This window comes from Sminthopsis crassicaudata, chromosome 2 (genome assembly GCF_048593235.1).
Source record: "Sminthopsis crassicaudata isolate SCR6 chromosome 2, ASM4859323v1, whole genome shotgun sequence".
Classification (NCBI taxonomy): domain Eukaryota; kingdom Metazoa; phylum Chordata; class Mammalia; order Dasyuromorphia; family Dasyuridae; genus Sminthopsis; species Sminthopsis crassicaudata.
The window spans coordinates 56,655,356-56,677,472 of NC_133618.1; the positions used below are offsets into that span (position 1 = coordinate 56,655,356).

At 39.5% G+C, this 22,117-nt stretch overlaps 1 protein-coding gene across 3 annotated transcripts in view; it reads left to right on the top strand.

Moving 5' to 3' along the window:
• The first annotated feature begins 638 nt into the window (after positions 1-638).
• Positions 639-22,117, top strand: part of MEAK7 (MTOR associated protein, eak-7 homolog) — a 40,543-nt gene continuing 19,064 nt past the window's right edge. For 2 of the 3 annotated variants that reach the window (XM_074286333.1, XM_074286335.1), the window contains exons 1-5: positions 639-828; positions 12,698-12,788; positions 13,893-14,086; positions 17,641-17,871; positions 19,815-19,956. In XM_074286333.1, coding sequence (XP_074142434.1) covers positions 13,916-14,086; positions 17,641-17,871; positions 19,815-19,956 — 544 coding nt within the window. In that variant the 5' untranslated portion in view covers positions 639-828; positions 12,698-12,788; positions 13,893-13,915. Of the gene's footprint in view, positions 829-9,365; positions 9,421-12,697; positions 12,789-13,892; positions 14,087-17,640; positions 17,872-19,814; positions 19,957-22,117 lie in introns of those variants that run through there. The other variant, XM_074286334.1, reaches the window with a different exon arrangement.

A 22,117-nucleotide genomic window follows, 5' to 3' on the forward strand; every position in this document is an offset into this window, starting at 1 on the left:
ATATATAAATATAATACATTATAGTACATATTTATATAAATATATTATAATACGTTATAGTATATATAATATAAATATTATAAATACATAAAATATATTTATATTATATATGTATATTTCCTTCTAATATAAGCATTTATAGAAACGATTACTATCTTGCTCCATCTAATAAGACATTGACTGCCTAGCACAAAATTAACTTTCAAAAAACGTCAAATGAAGGGTAGCCCAGGCCCTCCAGGCAGCCTGCGCGTGAGAAAATAAAGCAGAGACCACGTTTCCCAGTAACCATCTCCCCCCCCCCCCCATCGGACGAGCCCATTTGTGATAATAGATTTTTAGTAAAATAAACTTTATAATCAAACAGGCTCCTCAGCTTCTGTAATCTTTTAAAAGATGACCTCTCTTCGTTTTACACATTTGGTTACTGGAGGACTGGGGATAAAGGAGTGGAAGGAGCCTCACTGGAAATAATCAAAAAGTCCTTCTCTTGAGTCCTCCGCCCTACCTTCCATTACCAATTCTAGCCTAAACGCCCACGGTCCCTTCTCTCTTGAAGCCCGTTTATTGGCTACGGTCTCCCCCAGATCCCGCCTCCTATTCGTTTCCCCTCCAATGAGAGCGAATGGCTGTCCGTCAGAGGCGTCTCCAGGTAACGAGGAGAGAGGAGTCGTGTGTTAGTCATGAAATCTGTACATTTACAGATGCATGGGGCAAAGAAGGGCGCCGGGGCCCGGCGCTGCCGTCAGGGCCAGAAAGCCTAACAACGGAGCAGGGCGCTGCTGGCCGGGCCCGAAGACTCTGCTTGAGGCGAGTCCACAACTTCAGGTGGGTTCCTAAATTATGAACCTGGGGCTTCTCGCGACCGACTCCTCTGGTCGGACTCTTGAATATTAATAAAGCCTCATGGTTATTCATTGGGGAGCCCGCGGCCGGGCCTGGATGAGGGGTAGGGGGGGAGTTTCTAGGACCGGCGAAGGGGAAAGGGGTATAGCCGGTGCGCGCCTTGCCCTTCTCATTTCACCCAGGGCCGGCTCCAGTCATGTTGATCTATATCCGTCCGCTGGACCCAAACGGCTGCGGAGGGTCGGTGAGGCAGGTGACCTTGCTCCCCCACTCACACCCCTTCACTTGCCTGTCACGGCATCACCCCTGATGTCACGCTCCTCTTCACTACGAAGGACAAACCACCACGAAGGGGTGAGGGGAGGCCCCGAGCCGAGGGGTTAGTGCCGAGAGCAGGGGGCTGGATCTGAAATGGGAGCCGGGGCTGGGTTTCGAGCTCCGCGCCCTGGAGCAAATCGCATAGTCAGTCTGGCGGCGCGTAATCAGGCAACAATTTAATAAGCGCCTATTATAACATCACAATAGCTGGCGCTTATCCGGCGCTTTAAGGTTTGCAAAGCGCTTGTAAACATCATCTAAGTTTATCTTCACTAGTATCCTGGAGGTGGATGATGATTATCGTCCCTTTTTACTGACAGGAAAGCTTGAGGCCCCGGGAGGTTACAATGACTTGTTCCAGTGAGCAAGGCCCTGAGACCTAGGCCTAGAGCTTGAACCGTTTGCTTTCCCTAAGAACTTGCCTTAGCTTTTTTTTTTTTTTTTTTTTTTTTTACAAATCATTTTCAATTTATTTTTATTTATTTTTAAATTTTTTTTTGGTTTTAACAGTACATATGCATGGGTAATTTTTTACAACATTATCCCTTGCACTCACTTCTGTTCCAAATTTTTCCCCTCCTTCCCTCCACCCCCTCCCCTAGATGGCAGGCAGTCCCATACATGTTAGATATGTTATAGTATATACTATATATAGTATACTAGATACAATATATGTGTGAAGAACCGGATCTCTTGTTGCACAGAAAGAATTGGATTCAGAAGGTAAAAATAACAGTTTACATTCATTTCCCAGTGTTCCTTTTCTGGATGTAGTTGTTTCTGTCCATCATTGATCAATTGGAATTGGGTTAGCTCTTCTCTATGTTGAAGATATCCACTTCCATCAGAATACATCCTCATACAGTATTGTTGTTGAAGTGTATAATGATCTTCTGGTTCTGCTCATTTCACTCAGCATCAGTTGATGTAAGTCTCTCCAAGCCTCTCTGTATTTCTCCTGTTGGTCATTTCTTACAGAGCAATAATATTCCATAACCTTCATATACCATAATTTACCCAACCATTCTCCAATTAATGGACATCCATTCATCTTCCAGTTTCTAGCCACTACAAAAAGGGCTGCCACAAACATTCTGGCACATACAGGTCCCTTTCCCCTCTTTAGTATTTCCTTGGGATATAAGCCCAGTTAGTAGCATTGCTGGATCAAAGGGATGCTGGATCACAGTTTGATAACTTTTTGTTGCCTTAGTATTTTTTAAAAAATATATTTACTTGTAAATAAAAACTTTGTAAAATTTTAAAATCTTTTAAAAATTTAATCTTTGACAAAATCCAACATCCATTCCTACTAAAAACTCTTGAGAGTATAGGAATAAATGGACTATTCCTTAGAATAATCAGGAGCATATATTTAAGGCCTTCAGTAAGCATAATATGCAATAGAAATAAACTGCAACCTTTCCCAGTAAGATCAGGAGTGAAACAAGGTTGCCCACTATCACCATTACTATTCAATATAGTACTAGAAACGCTAGCCTCCGCAATAAGAGCCGAGAAAGAGATTCAAGGAATTAGAGTAGGAAATGAGGAAATTAAACTGTCACTTTTTGCAGATGACATGATGGTATACTTAGAGAACACCAAAGACTCTGCTAAAAAGCTACTAGAAATAATTCAAAATTTCAGCAAAGTGGCAGGATACAAAATAAATCCACATAAATCCTCGGCATTTTTATATATCACTAACAAAATGCAACAGCAAGAGATACAAAGAGAAATTCCATTCCAAACAAATGTTGAGAGTATAAAATATTTGGGAATCCATCTACCAAAGAAAAGTCAGGAATTATATGAGAAAAATTACAAAACACTTGCCACAAAAATAAAATCAGATTTAAATAATTGGAAAGACATTCAATGCTCTTGGTTAGGCCGAGCGAATATAATAAAGATGACAATACTCCCCAAACTAATCTATTTATTTAGTGCTATACCAATCAGACTCCCAAGAAACTATTTCAATGACCTAGAAAAAATAACAACAAAATTCATATGGAAGAATAAAAGGTCGAGAATTGCAAGGGAACTAATGAAAAAAAACTCAGAGGAAGGTGGTCTAAGTGTACCTGATCTAAAGCTATATTATATAGCAGCAGTCACCAAAACCATTTGGTACTGGCTAAGAAATAGACCGGTAGATCAGTGGAACAGATTAGATACAAAGAACAAAAAAGGGTACATCTATAGCAATCTAATCTTTGACAAACCCAAAGATTCCAACATTAGGGATTAAAAATTCATTATTCGGAAAAAACTGTTGGGAAAACTGGAAATTAGTATGGCAGAAATTAGATATGGATCCACACTTAACACCATATACCAAGATAAGATCAAAATGGATCCATGATTTAGGCATAAAGAGGGAGATAATAAATAGATTAGAGGAACAGAGGATAATCTACCTCTCAGACTTGTGGAGGAGGAAGGAATTTATGACCAGAGGAGAACTAGAGATCATTATGGATCACAAAATAGAAGATTTTGATTACATCAAACTAAAAAGTTTCTGTACAAACAATACTAATGCAAACAAGATTAGAAGGGAAGTAACAAATTGGGAAAATATTTTTAAAAACAAAGGTTCTGACAAAGGTCTCATTTCCAAAATATATAGAGAACTGACCATAATTTATAAGAAACCGAACCATTCTCCAATTGATAAATGGTCAAAGGATATGAACAGACAATTCTCAGAGGAAGAAATTGAAACTATATCCACTCACATGCAAGAGTGTTCCAAATCACTACTGATCAGAGAAATGCAAATTAAGACCACTCTGAGATACCACTACACACCTGTCAGATTGGCTAAGATGACAGGAACAAATAATGATAAATGTTGGAGGGGATGTGGGGAAATTGGGACACTAATACATTGCTGGTGGAGTTGCGAAAGAATCCAGCCATTCTGGAGAGCAATCTGGAATTATGCCCCAAAAGTTATCAAACTGTGCATACCCTTTGACCCAGCAGCGCTACTACTGGGCTTATATCCCAAAGAAATACTAAGGAGCGGAAAGAGACATATATGTGCCAAAATGTTTGTGGCAGCTCTTTTTGTTGTAGCTAGAAACTGGAAGATGAATGGATGTCCATCAGTTGGAGAATGTTTGGGTAAATTGTGGTATATGAAGGTTATGGAATATTATTGCTCTGTAAGAAATGACCAGCAGGAGGAATACAGAGAGGCCTGGAGAGACTTAAATCAACTGATGCTGAGTGAAATGAGCAGAACCAGAAGATCACTGTACACTTCAACAACAATACTGTATGAGGATGTATTCTGATGGAGGTGGAAATCTTCAACATAAAGAAGATCCAACTCACTTCCAGTTGATCAATGATGGACAGAGGTAGCTACACCCAGAGAAGAAACACTGGGAAGTGAATGTAAATTGTTAGCACTAATATCTGTCTGCCCAGGTTGCATGTACCTTCGGATTCTAATGTTTATTGTGCAACAAGAAAATGATATTCACACACATGTATTGTACCTAGACTATATTGTAACACATGTAAAATGTATGGGATTGCCTGTCATCGGGGGGAGGGAATAGAGGGAGGGGGGGTAATTTAGAAAAATGAATACAAGGGATAATATTATAAAAAATATATATATATATATAATAAAAAATTAAAAAAAATTTAATCTTGACATTTATTTTTAAAAGTTATTTATTTTTAATATTCATTAAAAAAAAGTTTTCAGTTCCTCTCCCACTCATTGAGCAGTATATCATTTATACTGTGAAATCGTGTGAATAGACTTTTAAGATGAAGGTAGGTGTGGATCAGTATCACCTTTTGCAAAGGTTTGAGAGTGCCACGAACTGCCTCTGAATATTTCTATTTAGTGTGTCTAGAAAGATACACTAAAGATGTGGGCAGGAAGAATTCGTGATGATCTCAGAGATATAGTGATATGAATAGGATAAAAGATACTATTAGAACTAATGAGGGAGCAGGTAAAGATTAGTTTGGTGAGATAGTAACAAGAAAAGGCACTTATCAAATTATCAAATACTTATGAGCTAGGTACTGAGGATTTAAAAAGAGTGAAAAACAGCCCTTATTCTTTTTTTTTTTTTTTTTTTTTAATGTGAGGATTAATGCTCCCCTTTCTATTTATTTATTTATTTATTTATTAATAGTTTTTATTTAACAGCCCTTATTCTTTATATATTATTGAGAGTATAAGATAAATCTGGCCAGAAACAGTTTATGAAAGGAGTAATGTGAAATTGAAAGGGGTTTTCAGTCACCTAGATTTGAAACCCCACAATCATTTCTACTTAGTCAGCCGCCAGATCTTAACGTTGGCATCATTTTCCACCACTACCCATGTGGCACCAAGTTTAGTTCAGCCTGCCTTTCTGGGCCCTCCTTCCTAATCCATTATTGATGCAGCTGTGAGAAAGGAGAGTTCTTTAAGTACAGATCTGATCACCTCAGGCCCTTCCCTTGCTCAAAATGCTTTAGTGACTTTTTATTTGTCTCCAGGATAAAATAAAGACTCATACTTTGTGCCCAGCACTACACTCTGCAAATATTGTTTCGTGTCAGATTCAACAATCCTGCTAGACAAATTTTATAATTTTACAATTAAGGAAACTGAGATTAAATGACTCACCCTGAATTTGAAGTTTTTCACACTCTGGCTCTAACCTATTTTTCTAGGTTTATTTCAGAGTACTCTCTTGAACAAACTATTTTCCATCAAATTGATCTAGTTGCTCTTCCCCTCAGAAGTGCCTTTGTTCAGGATGTTTCCTTCCACCACCCTCACACCCTCACACACATCCTCTACCTCCTTGTAATCCTTTGGTGAATCCAAGGCTTGAGTCTGTTATCTCCTACACAGGGACTTCACCAGTCAAGGAGGATGAGACCCTTCCTCCTTCTCCCTCCTCCCCCATTACTTCATATTTACCTTTTTGTTTACTTGCCAGGATGTCTGTTCTTTTCCCCCAACATAGCATAAACACCTTGATGTAAGAGATAGCTTCAGTTTCTGACTGTCCTCTGTGTCATAGTAGGTTCTTTAGAAATTGAAGGCTTATTGAATTGTTGAAAAGGAGTACAATCAATTATCCTTTCTCCTTATCACTTTCTACTAAAGCCAGTAAGTAACTTTATTGAGTAGATGCTCTACAAAAGTTGTTCTGTTCTAATAATCATTTTAGGAAGTGTCCCTCTAAATTGCAGAGTTATCAAATTGTTAGGAATTGACGATGTTGAATTTCCTGATTGATTATAAGATCCTGAAAGTTTCCTCTTCTCCTTTTAAATTACTTATCTTACTGCACCTTTTCCCTCTTAGTGAATTGCTCACTACTTGCTTCTCTACTGCCTCTAGGTTTCAGGCTAATATTTTGCTGTTGTGACATATCTTAAAGTTTGCTGCTTTTGAAATTAATGTTGCAAGTACTTCCTCTTATATTCTATCCCAGTCTCTGAAGCTGCCTTGAATTTGTCCACTGGTGGCTTTTTACCCAGGTTTCTCTGTTTCTGGCCCCTTCTGGCAAATGCCCATTTGGTGCTTATTTGAAATCTAATTCAATTGGGAGGAAGCATAGTGTGTAGAGTGTTTTAAAGAGACTTTGAGTTGGGTCTGACTTCAGCCTTAGACCTCAGTTACTTGAGCTATAAAATGAAGTAGTCACATTCCATGACCTTGATGTTCTGCCTTCAAGCTCTAAAGAATTGATTGCTTTTTTTCAGGTATGAAGGAGCCTGTTTATAATACAACCAGTAGGCCAAGTCTTTGTTTATGAAAAGAGAATGACTGGGAGATAGAGCCCCAAGTTTTGTTGACTGAGGCTAATGCTTTTGAGCAGACCTAGGGCAGTTATTTTGAAAATTCTGCAAGCCTTGTCTTTTTGAAAATTCTGCAAGCCTTGTCTTGCACAGGACTCTCATTTAGACAGAGATGATTTGAATCAGGAAGGACCTGGCTTTGAGTCTGGCTTTTGACATATCTGTTATGTCTATTATCTACAATGACAAAATAAAATAAAATATGGATGTATACTAAAAACCTTACATCTTTTAAACACTTTAATATATCCTCCTTTGGCTGGATTGCTGAAGTCACTTGTTTCATGTGATTTGACATTGAGTTCACAAGATTTTGACATATATTCCTTAATTCTTTATCTTGAAATTGCACTCAGTTCATTTATCCATGTTAACCTTTAATATAACCCATTGGTTTTCAATAGGATTTAAACCAAGTGAGTTGCCAGATTACTGAAGCATATTTTATCTCCATCTCTTGGAGAAATTGGTTAACCTTTTGTGACATATTGGTAGATTGCAATCTTCTGTAAGTACTTGAGATGTTTATAATTCTAGAACAGACTGTTAATACTGGAGTTCATAAAACCTCAATAAAGACCAGTATTCCAGACCCACTGAAAGTGAAAACTTCACAGGACTCCATTTTGGTTGGTTTTACAGTTTGAGGACGATGTCCAGCTTATATTGGTTTCACCTGGACTTTTTTATGAATACAATTTTGGTAGAGACTTGAGTAGAAAGTGTCCAATTTTCCTTACCACAGTTTTGGTATTATATTACCCATGACAAGTTTTTCTCCATAGCAAGGTTAGCACCTTTTAAAAAATCAACCAATCCCCCTGGTTTTCCAGTCTTTGTGCTAACTTTAGAATCCCAGGCCTCCTGGGTGATGATGCCCCAGCTGCCCAAAGCCCTCCAAGGATCTGGCTTTCTCTGTTTATCTCCAAGAGCTTCTTATCACTTGGAGATTTTCCTTTCCTTTCTTTGTCTCTTGTTGTAGCTGACTCTTTTTTGGGGTGAATTTGAAACCTTGAGCCTGATTCCTTGAAACTGTTAGCTTCTCTATCTCTGTGGTGTTGCTAATAGTCAATGCTGTGTGCTTTTAAAGATCTAAATCAAATTAACAGACATTTTTAAGCACCTCCTGTGTACCAGATACAGTGCTAAGGGCTAGGGATACAAAGAGAGACAAAAAACATGGTCTTTGCTCTTGAGCACTCAATCTAATGGGGAGACAGCATGCAAACACCCATATTTAAACAAGATAAATAAAGTATAAAGGGGAGAGGATCACAAAAGGAAGTCATGAAGGGGGAATCAGGAAAGGCTTGCTTATAGAAGGTGGGATTTGAATTGGGACTTAAGGAAGCCAGGAGATAGAGATGAAGGGAATTTTAGGTAAGGGATAGCTGGTGAGAATGCACCCAGGATGGAGTTGTGACTCGGTGGCTTAGAACTTGGCAGAAAACTGGAAAGGCTGGAAGGGAGGGGTCAGTTATGCAGGATTTGATTTTTGATCCTGGAGGTTCTAGATCCAGTGGAGCTGATTTGGTGCAGGAGTGAAATGTAGTTAGGCTTGTGAAGGATGACAGGAAAAGGTAGCAGTTGCACCTTCTGTGCTTCCTCAGATTAATGACATTGCTAAAAACTGTTAAAAACTGTAACAAGAAGGGGCAGCTAGGTGGCGCAGTGGATAGAGCACCAGCCCTGAATTCAGGAGGACACTTCCTAGCTGTGTGACCCTCGGCAAGTCACTTAACCCCAGCCTCAAAAAACAAAACAAAACAAAAATAACCTGCAACAAGAGCAATGAAACAGCTACATGTTTATGGCTTGATATTTAGCATTTAAGAACTAGCTACGGGTAGAGAATGTCAATCAGCTTTCATTTGTGAAGGTCACTGCTTGTGACCATTGTTGTTGCCAAAAGAAGCCACTTCAAAAAACTGGTTTGCCTGGAGTAGTTCACGCCCTAGGTGTATGACCACAAGGAAGTCACTTCACCTCTGGACCTTGTATATATGTGGTATAGATTTGGGAGTAATTTCAGAGGGAAGGAACAAAGATTGAAGAGAACTGAGAAAAGAAAGGCTTCTTGCATAAGGTGGGATTTTAATCAGAAAAGAAAAGGAAGCCTGGAGGTGTAGATAAAGGAGAGAATGGTTCAAAGAGATGGAACCCAGAGTAAGCATTAGGGAATAAGGTGGAAAGAGAACTGGAAAAGTAAGCTGGTTGTGCTGAATTGTTCTGATGGGTTGAATGTTGAATAGAGCCTTGTGTGTTTGATCCTGGGTTAATAGGGAACCACTGGAGTTGATTGAATGGGGGTGGGGTTAATGTGCTCAGACTGGTATTTCAGGAAAACTAATTTGACGACTGAATGTATTATAAGACTGAAGTAGAGAAAGCTCTGAGGCTGGGTCACACGAATAGGTAAGTGAAGGGAGAAGGGGTCTGGATTAGTTTGTAGTGTTGGGGGAGAGGAGGCTCAGATATTGGAGAAACTGTACTCTGATAATGTAAGGCAGGTAGAAACAGGTACAACAGGAGGATCAGATGAGAATTGAATTGTGTTGGACTGAATTAATTGTACACAAGATACTTACTAAACCTGAAAATGAATACATGTTAACTATGATGATGTTCAGAGGTAGGTTTTATTTCCACCTGATTAAAAATCCATTAATTTTATTACCTCAGAGCAGAGTTAAATTACCCAAGTGGAAAATGCCTGTTCTTGATGTCAGGCCCAGAGGGACTTGGGACTGATAAAGAGTTTTAGCTCTGGAGCAAAGTTCTTGGCCCTTCCTTGACTCCAGCAAGAAAGTTTTGGGAAGGATAGATAGATTTGAGAGTCATCAATGTAGAGATGGCGATTGCATCCATGGAAGGTGATAAGCGCACCAACTGAAGTAATTTAGAGGGTTAGAAGGTCAAGGCCAGAGCTCTTAAGAACAACTAAGTAGGAACTCTGGAAGGGAGCATGGTCTGGAAGATCTTGCAAATGAGATAAGAGCAATCGGGTAAGATGAGAGACGTGACAAAAATGTTCTAAAAATCTAGAGAAACGAAAATATGAAGGAGAAGAGAGATATCAGTCGTGTTAAAGGCTACAGAGAGTCTATGAAAAAGAAGATAGGTGACCATTGGATTTGGTAACTAAAAGATCATTGTTATCTTTGGAAAGAGAAGTTTCAGTAAAGGAATAAGATTGGAAGCCAGATTGCAGTGGGTTAAGAAGAGAGTGGGAGGAAAGTTGAAGACACCAAATGTAGGTGGAAGAAATAAAGGATTGATAATTATTGGTGATGGAAGAATCAAGTGAGGATTTTTTGAGGATGAAAGAGACACGGGCTTACTGTTTGTAGGCAGTAGGAAATGAGTTAGTAGACAAAGAGAGACTGAAAATATATGAAAAAATGGGAGTGATGAAGGAGGATTGCCTGGCATCAGTGAGAGCCCAGTTGAAGTTGTGTTGCACACATTTGGAGTGGATCCAGTCAGAATGGTTGTGTGATTTTTTTTTCTCTGTCTTTGTTCAGCAGCACTTGTATAAGCATTAAGGTTACAACTGCTAAATTTAATCCAAAACTGAGGCTTGGACATGATCAATGCTATGAGGGAGCTAGGAATCAAAAAAGGAAAACAATGTATAATTGAATTGCTTCATCAAGAAAAGAGGGAGAGAATGGTTGGTGTAGGTGATCTGCCTTGGGAGAGAATCACAGGGCTAAGAGATTAGAGATTACAGGAGTGGAAAAAAGGTTGAGTTTAAGCAAAGGCAGAGAAGTGAAAAATCAATAAATTGTGATGATGGGATAAGTGAATTTCAGATTCAGAATTTGAAAAAAAAAAGTTATTTGTGGGTGATATGGCAAGATGGAGGATATGACTATATTTTCATGTGACTGAGATGAGGCCCATGGGAAAGGGAGGAGCAAGTAGGTGATGAGGTCATTTGAGGGAAAGTCAGTAAGACTGTCAAAGCCTCCTAGTGTGAGGAAAAATTGTGAGTCAGGTAATGAATTCATTGAAAGGAAGGGGAGGAACCTGGGAGTTTGTAGTCAATAGTTACTGGGATTTTGATTGGGTGGTAGATATGAATAGAATGAACATAAAAGGAAAAAAGGTTACTGAATTAAGAAGGAAGGAGGAGAAATTGGAAAAGAAGGAAGAACAAGGAGTATTCCAATTCTCCCAACTCAGCCACTGAACCAGAAGAATGAGTAAAAGTGTAGCTGATACTGAAAAAGGTGGTCAAGAAGGCTCTGTTATCATAGGAGAGCCAGGTTTCAGTAAACTAGTAGTTGGAAGGAATGGGAGAGGAAAAAATTTAAGATGAAGGGAAGTTTGTTGCCCATGGAACAGACATCCCAGAGGGCACACTGGAAGGGGTGGAGAGAGTTTGGGTGAAACTGAAGTGAGAGGATTGAGAAAGAAGGAAATGAGGAATCTTATGATACAAGGTGAGGAATAGGTTTGGATGATTATCTATAGGAATTCAGAGTCACTGGGATGAAGGGTATGGCCAGATATGAAAATGTTCACCATAGAGTGCACTTCGTTTCTCCTTCCCATCAGAGGTTGGAGATGGGGTTGGAGTTAAGTGCAGTATGGAATAGGAGGCAGTGAGATGGGAGACCCTGCTTCACAAACCCTTTCCCTCCAAAAGCTGGAAATGAGGTAGGAAAAGCTGGAGATGGATCTTGTACCTACACAACAGGAGAAAAAAAATCCCATTTCCTGCCTTTTCTTCCCTCAGAGGCTGGGTGCAGTAGCAAATGGAAAGCCTGAGGTCAGCAGCAGCTTGTTCCTCTTTGCACTAGAGGTTCTCTACCTCCCTGTGGGGAGTAAGAGGTGGAAGTTGCCTTAGGCTGGCACAAATGGTGGAAGATACCAGCCTGGCCCCTAGCAGTCCTCCTTCAGGGGACATGGTGCCCTCATCAAGGGGGTGGGGGCACTGGACCTTCCAGAAGTCTGAGATCTTCTTACCCGAGGAGGCTACTTTTGAAGTTACCACAGGACCCTGCTTGCACAGGGAGAAGTGCTTTTAGGCAGATGGAAGATGCCCAGCCCTTTTCGGCCTTCCCTCCAGGCTTGGCAGGAGATGGAAGGCACAAGGCCATTGCCCCTTCTAAGGAACTGGCAAGGAGGCATCCTCAGTAAACTAACTTAGAATATTTTAGTTGCTCTAGCAGCTAGATTTATCACAGCATTTAACAGGAACTGTTGTTATATGAGTGAATTTGCAAACTCACTGGTTTTCTCACTAGAAATCTTGGAAGCTATTTCTATGGAAGGATACAAAAAGAAAGTAAAACCTAAAGAATAATGCACCCAATGACTGCAACGATATAAATAAGATAAAGAGGCTACAAAAGTTGGCTTTTTTTTTTTTTTTTTTTTTATACTAGTATGAATTAAAGGACACGTCCCTACTTTCTGTTAGCGTTCTTTGTTTTGGGGAAGTGGATCTTGCAGAGAGGCTTGTTTTGATATTGGGAAGTGTTTCAAAATAAAATGTTAATAAATGTCTAAAAAATAAAACCAACATTGCTGAAGTTGATACCATAATTACAAGGACTTTGAAGGCCAATTGATCCACAATAATTTATAATGAGTGTTTAAAATAATTTTTACTTGTATTTGGGGAAAAATGAAATCTTCTTTTAAAAAGCATTTCTTGTTACCATCTTTTGTTTATCCACAGATGAATAAGCCATCTTTCACCTTTTTTGCTGGAATGTCTCATCCCTGAATATTCTCTCCACCTCTATCCCCCTTCCCATTTGCATTATCTGGTAAGATTTTTTTTTTCATCTTTGGGAGGCTAGAAGGAAGGGTCTTTGCTTGCAGTCTCATCCCCGTGGGGGCCCATGATTAACTCCAAAGAGTCCGCCTCACCCGCGGGAGGTTTATACCAGTGAGCGCGTGCACAAGGAGGGCGCTCAGTCTGGGACTGTCCGAGGTCCTACAGCCAGTAATATTGGAGCCTTCCTAGGAACTCTAGGTTCCTGACTGGACCAGCCCCGCCTCCACGGCGTCCTTTAGCTGTCTCCGGCTCTAGACCAGCCTGGGGCGCGCAGCTCCCCTTAGCCGGTCCGGCTCCAGACCTGCCCCAGGTCATCGGCTCCCTCTAGCGCCCCCTAGCTGTCGCTGGCTCCAGACCAGCCGTGCTTCCTCTGCTGTCTCCGCTTTCAGACCCTTAACTGTTTCCAGCTCCAAACTACCGTCTCCGGTTTCTGACCCGCTCCATGCCCCGGAGCCGTCTAGCGCCCCCTGGCCGTCTCTTGCTCCAGACCAACCGCAGCTCGCCTTAATTGTCTCCCGCTCCTGGCCAGCCTCGGGTTTGCAGCGCCCTCTGGTGGTTTCCAGCTATCTAAACAGTTCTCTCCTTGTTTCTCTTTCTATGGTTTCTCTGTACCTCCCTCCCCCCCCAAAAAAAAAAGTCACCACCCTCAAACTGCATCTTTGCAGATGAATGTCGGGCTGCGGGAAGGCAAGGCCGGCCTCTCCTCCTTAACTTGTGGCTTCAGAGAATTGTTCTGAGCCCTGAGGCTGCGGGCGGCTTGGTTGTCCTAGAGCTTGTCTATTTCCAGTGGGACTTGCATCCCCTTCCGGGCTTCACGACCTCTGACCTGCACGAGTATGAGCCTTGCTGGGGGGGGAGGGGGGGTTCCGTTTCCTCCAAAAAATCATTTAAAAATTGGACTGCTTTCCAGGGATGGGGAGTTTTCTTAAGTTTGTACCATGACCTTTAATTTGTGTCATTTGGAAAGCTGCCATGACACTGGTCTAGTGTATTTTAGCACCATTTCACAGCTGAAAATAGCTGTTTTCACCTCGATATGCATGTGATTTTTATCTACTTACAACCTTGTGTCTTTCACCCTTTTTCCTTACAGAATTCCATCACAAGTAAGAAAAGATGGGGAATAAACAAACAAATTGCCGCCCGAATTACTGCTCCCGGTTTCTGCCGGAAGAACAAGCTGAGATTGATGGGTTATTTGCCGCCATAGCAGGCGGTTCGGAATCGGTGTGCTGTGAAAGGAACAGAAAATGTTATCCAGTCCCTATTTCTTTGGAGATGTTACAGGCAAGAACAAGAGACAACTTTTGAGTGCCCGGGATGGAGTTAGCCAGAGTAACCTGTTACTTTGTGTCACAGCCAGACTGGGAGTGCAGCTCTACGTTCTGTCTCGTGTTCACACTGTATACAAAGTTACTTTTGAACGTAGCAACATATTTTATGAAGCAACATATTTTAGACCGCAGCAGGAAGGACTAAATTCCCGCCTCTTCATTTTGCGGGCTGGCTGCGAGCTCCTCATTTGTGCAGTGAGGGTTGGGCTGGAGGAGCCCCAAGGTCTACCTGTTCTAAGTCCCAGAACTAAACAGTCGTGAGGCTCTCATTCCAGTCTGTTTTCTATCTCCCTGCTTGGCAGATATGCCGTTTAGTTACTCGAAAGCCTGAAACCTGACTGGTCACTGATACAGGGAGGGAATATCAGCTTCAGGATGTTATGTAGATATAAATCATAGTGAGATGGAATCGGTTCTGATTCTTAAAAAGTTATTAACTAATTGATATTTTAAAAAACTTGATTACAGAGGAGTAATGGTAAGTGGTGGGATATTAAATTTCGCCATTTCGGTGTCACAATGAGTAAGCAAACCATAGTTACTGAGATGTATATGTAGTAAAGGAAATCATCCCAATCAAGAATAGAATAGACTAGAAAAATCTAAAGAAAAGGCTGTAAGGGAGTCAAGTTTGTCCATGTGTTGATTTTGTTGGTGGTTATCTCTCATTCATATGGCTCTCTCTCCATGGAAAGACCCAGCAGGTAATAATAATATTAGTGTGGCAATGGCAGCACATTGGATGTTGGGAGCTTGCTTCCAGTCTTGGTTTGGAGTACGTACATTTCTGGCAGAGCACAAAACAGTCTCAATCCAGACTCTTGGCCCTTCCTAGTCATAGTGATTTCTTCTCCCAATCTGCTTTTCAAGCCTATTTCTCCCTGTTGGGGTTCCTTTCCTTCGTGTTGACAACAAACTCAGAAGCCTGAGAATAGGATGACATTGGTTTTACCCGCAGTAACTAGGGAAGGTGAGTGGCTTATAATCAACAATAAAGCAGGCACGTGTGATTTTGTCACTTTCCTATCCCTAGTGATATTGTAGAATTTTCTCATTGGCTCAGGTGAGAGAGGCGAGGTTAGTCACTTGGATAATTTGATGAATCTAGGATCTCATCACTGTGAATACTTGCTCAGAAATCATAGACTGAAACTCATTCCTGCCTTCTTCTCTCTTTTAATGTGTTTACTCACAATTCTTCTCAGTGGCGTTCCCTACAGCATGTGGAGGATCTTCTTCCATATCTTTTGACTGTTGTGGAGAGGCCAGTAGAGCACATGAGATATATGTTGTTTCTCCTTTATTTTTATTGTATCCACCTCCTTTTCAAATTATACATCTGACTTCTTCCATGGGGCTGCTTTTGTGAAGTTCTTCAATAGTAATCGTATGTAACCTACTTTTGACCACCATGTGCCCCTCTATTGCCTTTGGATCAACTGTAACTTTGATGACTGTGGAATTACTCACTAGCAGCCATACAACATCATTTGGAAAAATGTTGATGTGAAAAAGAATGGGCCTCTGTCTCAAGATAAAATTTGGGGCCATTAAAAGCAGTGCAATTTCCCAAATGCAATCCAGTTCACCCTTTTCATTTTATTGGTTCTGGGTTCAGATCATCATCCACCTTTAGTATTCATCTAAATTCAACACATTGATAAATGAATTCTGTGGCCTTTCCATGCAATTGCATACCTCACTGAAAAATACACATTCTTCCTTTTTTCCAGAAAAAAAAATAGGTGAAATTACTCTGGGTGATTGTGGATCTCATTCAGGAGGCTTTACAGTATTCTAGGCTTGTATCAATCAATACAATGGATTTTATAAATGGGAAAACATAGAAGGTCTCAGCATTTATGGGGAATCCCATAGATTTTCATTTTTGCCCCCTAAATAATGGTTAGCATGCTTAGCAAATTCTCTTTTGGAAGCTGTCACCAGTGAGTACCATAGACACTTGTATTCTCTTGTGAAACTAGTGTTGTGGCTTGCCATAGAAAACTCTTTATGAAACACATCTGCTACTTTTCATAACTTCCTTAAAGATAGGCCAAGTAAAGATATGGATCTATAGTTATTTTCTCCCATAGCAATTAAAAAAAAAACCACAGTAATAACACTGATTTTGTTCCTAAGAGTTTTATATTTGGTATTCTCCCAATATTGACTCCAGTATCAGTCTCTTGTGTATAGGCATCTTCTAGTGTAACTGTTTTCCCATCTTCCTTTTCTTTCTTATACTTTTTATTTCCTTGAACAAAACCTCAGAGAGACTGTTGTGCAAATGAGATCTCTCTGTCACCACTAATTGAGGGGAAAGTTTGTCGTAGAAATCTTTATAGAGCTTTTCCAATTTTAAATGTTTGTTTTCTGAGATGCAGCTAAGTGGTGCAGTAGATAAGAGTCCTGGCTTAGGAGTCAGAAAGACCAAAATAAAAATCATGGAAGATAAAAAGGAAAAGTTCAGAGCAGTCTACATGTGTTTTATAGAAGAAATACAATTTAAGCTATCCATGGAAAGATGAGCACTGTGAGAAGTGAAGCTGTAGAACCCATGTGTGATCTGAAGCCCAGTTCAAGGAGAGATGATTGATGAAGGTCTCGGGGTCAGTAAAGAGATAAGGTGGGTAGAAGTGGGAGGATACTTGGGGACAGGTGGGTAGTAAGACATATGAGGATGACTAAATCAAGAGGGTGAGATTAAAGAGGACTTGGAAGATCTGGAAAAGGAATTTAGGCTTGATCTCATAGGTAAGGAAGAATCATTTTGTGTGCTTGAGCAGAGAGAATAATGGTATAATACGTGACTTGATTTGATTTGATTTTTTTTAATTAAAGCTTTTTATTTTCAAAACATATGCATGGATAATTTTTCTTTTTTTTTTTTTTTTTTTTTTGATAATTTTTCAATATTGACCCTTGCAAAACCTTGAGTTCCAAATTTTTCCCTCCTCCCCTAGATGGCAAGTAATCCAACATATGATAAACATGTTAAAATATATATTAAATCCAATATATGTACACATAGTCATACAATTGTTTTTCTGTACAAGAAAAATCAGATCAAAAAGGGAAAAAATGTGAAAGAAAACAAAATGCAACAAAAAGAATGAAAATGCTATATGCAATCCACACTCAGTTCCCACAGTTCTCTGGGTGTAGATGGCTCTCTTCACAAAAAGATCATTAGAAGTGACCTCAGTCATAATATCTGATTTTAAAAATGCTATGAAATGACTTTGGCAGTGGAAAAGTTAATGTTATAGGACTGTGTCAGAAATGGGAGATCAGCCAAATACCCATTACATCAGGGTCTTGAAATTTCCAATGAATGATGTTATTGGAAAACTTTTTGTTCAGGGTAGTTTATGGGTACTTATCACATGAAAGTTGTTTTTGTTTTTTTGTTGTTAATATTGATGCTATAAAACTATTAAGGTCTTCACTTTTCAGTGTTTAAAAAAAAATCTTCTTTTTCCCCCTTCTCTTCACCCTAAATAGGCTTACCTTGGAGATGCCATACCCCAGAAAATGATATGTAGAATCTATGACGGCATGAGACATATTGACCCAACCGGGGTTAACCCAATTCCTACTGAATATGTCATCAGAGACCAGTTTTCAATTTTTATGTCAGAAATATTAAAAGGAAATGCAGGAGACAAGAGCAAGATGATCATGAAGATGCTCCTTGTACCTTGTGCAAATGTGAAAGCAGGTCATATCCAAGAGGTAAAAGACAGATGAAGAACATTTAAGAGAAATGTGCATTTTCTTATTTTGACTGGTTCAGGTCAGACCTCTAATGCTTTTGTCAAAACTTATAGAACAATTTTGAGGAAAATTTAGGAGTTCAATTGTGATTTCAGAGTTAAATCATCAGGTAGGATAGCACTATATCAATTTTATCTGTTATGTGAGATTTGGGTAGCAAATACAATAAAATCCTCCCTCCTCAATATGATGGGAAAATCTGCCTCAATGAGATCACAAATCCATTAGAACAGTGAGCTCAAATTGAAAGGGAAACCAGAGCCATGAAATTGTACATCAATATCCTTACAGACCACATATTCACTTGATTTTGCAGTTTGATGTTATGTGTTTTATTATATTTTAAAAATTTTGCCAACTATATCCCATTACATTTTAAAAATTTATTATAGCTTTTTATTTACCAGATATATGCATGGGTAATTATACAGCATTGACAATTGCCAAACCTTTTGTTCCAATTTTTCCTTTCCTTCCCCCCACCCCCTCCCCCAGATGTCAGGTTGACCAATACATGTTCAATATGATAAAGTATAAATTAAATACAATATATGTATACATGTCCAAACAGTTATTTTGCTCTTCAAAAAGAATCGGACTTTGAAATAGTGTACAATTAACCTGTGAAGGAAATAAAAAATGCAGGTGGACAAAGGTAGAGGGATTATCCTAATTACATTTTAATCTAGTTTGGGATACCTTGAGGAGTGGTATGACCTGTATGTTTGACCTCTTCATTAGAGTATGGAGGTTGTTTTGTTACAAGCTTTTTTCCCAAACTAGAATACACAAGGCTTTTCAGGGCCAGAACAATTTTTAGATGTAGAGGAGCAGGGAGCATGGAGGGCGGAAATAGCACCTAGAAAAAGAGTGTTATTTTGTTTCATGGGATAAGAAAGTAAAGAAGATCATTTGAAACTGAGGGGGGTAGACACTGAAAAGTTGAAAATGGATAGAAAGGGGGCAGTTAGGTGGCGCAGTGGGTAGAGCATGAGCCCTGAATTCAGAAGGACCCGAGTTCAAATCTGGTCTCAGACACTTAATACTTCCTAGCTGTGTGACCCTGGGCCAGTCACTTAACCCGAGCCTCAAAAAAAAAAAAAAAATGGATAGAAAGAAGGGAATTCTCCTTCATTAAAACAAGCATATGCTTTTTCTTCTTGCTAAAGATCAACAAGGTTATTGTCACCTTGTCAATTATTTTTCATTTGCATTTCTTCAGCCACTCTTCTTCTGTGGCTTCCCTCTTATTTCTTCTGCCTAAGCTGCAAATTAATATGTACTTCTTCCTATTGAAAATTTCTTTGTTCTGTGAAATTTGTTCATGATAATGTACTATATGGTGTTACCATACCTTGTTGCTCTCTAAAATCATACAGTAAGAAGGGACTTAAAAGCTCACCTAGTCCAACCCTTACGTGAAGCATGAACCTCTTTTAGAATATCCCTGACCAATGATCATCTGGTCAAATACTTATAGTAACAAGAAATTCACTCTCTCTCGGTAATCCATTCTACTTTTTGACTTTTATAATAGTTATATTTTATTTATATCAAGCCAAAATCCTCTTCAATGTAACTTCTATCCATTAGTTTTAATTTTCTCTTTTGGAATCCAGTAAAACAGATTTAATGCCTTCTGTAAAAAGTATCATCCTGAAAGATGTCCCTCATCTTATCTTTATATAGCTTATCAATTTAATAATATTGCTATTATTAATTAAAAGATTGTCTTAATTTGAGAGATCCAATTAACATTAAGAGATTACCTAATTGCTGGGCTATGATTTTTGGCAGTAATGGGAAGTGAAGCTTTCTCTTCCTATTTCTCCTGCTGAAATGAAATTTAATTCTTGGCCTATAGTGAAAATATTATTAATGTTCAAATTTTGATCTTAAAGTTTACAGAGGATCTGATTTCTTCTGTAGTACATGTACTGTACTACAGAAATGAACTGAAAGGTTGGAATATGAAGAGATGTCAAGATTTTACCGCCGGTGTAAGGCCATTGGCTTCCCAGCTGCTTTCATCACTGAAACAAGGCAAGTTTCCTTTTAACCTTTCCTTGGAGATGTTAGGGTAAGACACAGGGCTAAGCATGAATCAGGTACTCACAAAGTTCCCGTTAATTGAAAATGAGCACATATGAACATACAAATGTAAACTCATGAAAGTGTCTAGCTGTAGGGATCTGAGATGGCAGCCACTACCCTGAATGATGTGGAGTACATCGCTAATGTCCCCAATCCCCTCTCTGAAAGACTTCTGGATTCCTCCCCATGGCGGTCTTTCCCATTTTGATGCCATTCTAATTGTTTGGGACTTGGTGGGGGAGAGAGGATTTTTTTTTTTTTCCAGTTGTGCTTTCCATGACTAATATATTTAATTCCTTTTTGTGGAAATGCTTTTACTGGTAGCATTAAAGAAATTCTACATGTGAACTCAATAAGCTTAGAAGTTAACACTTTTCCCCTTTACTTTGACTTGAGTCAATTTATAGTTAGGAAAATAGGAGCTGAGATGAGCATTCTAGCCTGTAATACAGATTACAGGAGGAAATGCAATTCAGGAGCAATTACATGGCTCTCTGTATTCAAAAAGTGTAGATTATCCTTTCAAAAGAAGGATCCTGAGAGGTAATTTGGAGAAGAAGATAGAGAACCTTGCTGGGAATTGAGATGCCTTGGTTCAAATTCTGTCTCTGACACATAAAGGCTCTTTCATTGTAGGCAAGGCACATATCCTCTCAATCTTAAAATTGTAAATTATAGGATAGTTGCCAATCTGTGTTGGTAGTTGGAGTGTCCCTCCCATCCTTCTTGCTTCCTAGCCTGGTGAAATCATAGGTACAGAATTTTTTTAAAACAAAGAAAACACATATGATATTAAAAAAAAAATACACATGGTTAGTAGATAGAAAGTTGATCCTGAAACAAGAAGAGCTGGGTCCAATTTCTACCACTGACAGGTATATTAGGCAGAGTGACTGCAGACTAAGTCGCTTTACCTCTTAGTACCTCAAAGAATAGGTGCTGCTGGATGGGGCAGTAGATAGAGCCCTGATCCTGGAGTCAGGGGTTGAAATCTGCTCTTACTCACTTAACTAGTGTGTGACCCTGGGCCAATCACTTCATCCAGTCTGCCTCAGTTTCCTCATCTGTAAAATGTGCTGGAGAAGGAAATGGCAAACCACTCCAATGTCTCTGCCAAGATACTCCATTGGGGTCATGAAGCATCATACATGACTGAAAAAATAACTCCAGTCAGCAACTGCAAATCTGTTGCTGATGGACATTGGCCCAGGAAGATCCCTAATAAGGAATCTCAGGATTGACCCAAAATTTCATGTTTGAACAAAACAACCAGAGGAAGGTGCTATTTGGGATGCCAAGAGATGGGTTAATTGACTAGGGAGCCTCACACAAAAACACTGGCATCCTTTAGTAAGTTATAACGAGCAAAGTCAAGCCGAGTTACACACTCTTTAAAAAAAAGCTTAAAAAAATGTCAGAAAAGCCAGCCTGGGTCCTTCAGCAAAATATGGAGGGTATGAAGGTTCTCTGTATGTGTGCTCGAGATCTCAGCATGGTGTGGTGGAAAGAGGTTTGATGGGAGTCAGAAGACCAGATTCCCAGATCAGGCCTTCAGGGTTTTGACCTGTATGTTTTAGGAGTTTGAGTCATCCAAGCCAGTTGTGGAGAGCCCTGCCACCTCTATTGTGTTTTAAGTCTAGTAGTATGACACTGCTTCTGATTGATCCTCTCCCTCCTTTCCTTCCTTCCTTTCCCTCCCTCCTTTTCTGCCTTCTTGCCTTCCCTTCCTTACATCTTTTTCATTTGAAAAATACTAATATTAATATAGCAATATGGGATGACCACTTAATTGGCATTTGAGGATCTGAGTTCTATTCTTGGGTAATGATAGTAATTAGCATTTATATGGTACTTGAAAGTCAGCAAAATGCTTTATGTATTATGTATAATCAGTTAACCAAATTAAACAAAAACCTCATTAATGCTTGAGGAGGTAGGTTTATCACATGCTATTCCAAGACAAGTGTTCCCAAAAATATCGCCCAGAATATCTCCACAACAGCTTGTGTTTGTCCCCAAACACTTAGAGGTTAGTCGGGGCTGGCTTTGTAGGCATTTATCTTGGTATCCCTTTTACCTCTCTAAGTGCCCAGTGTCTTTCAGCTGTTTA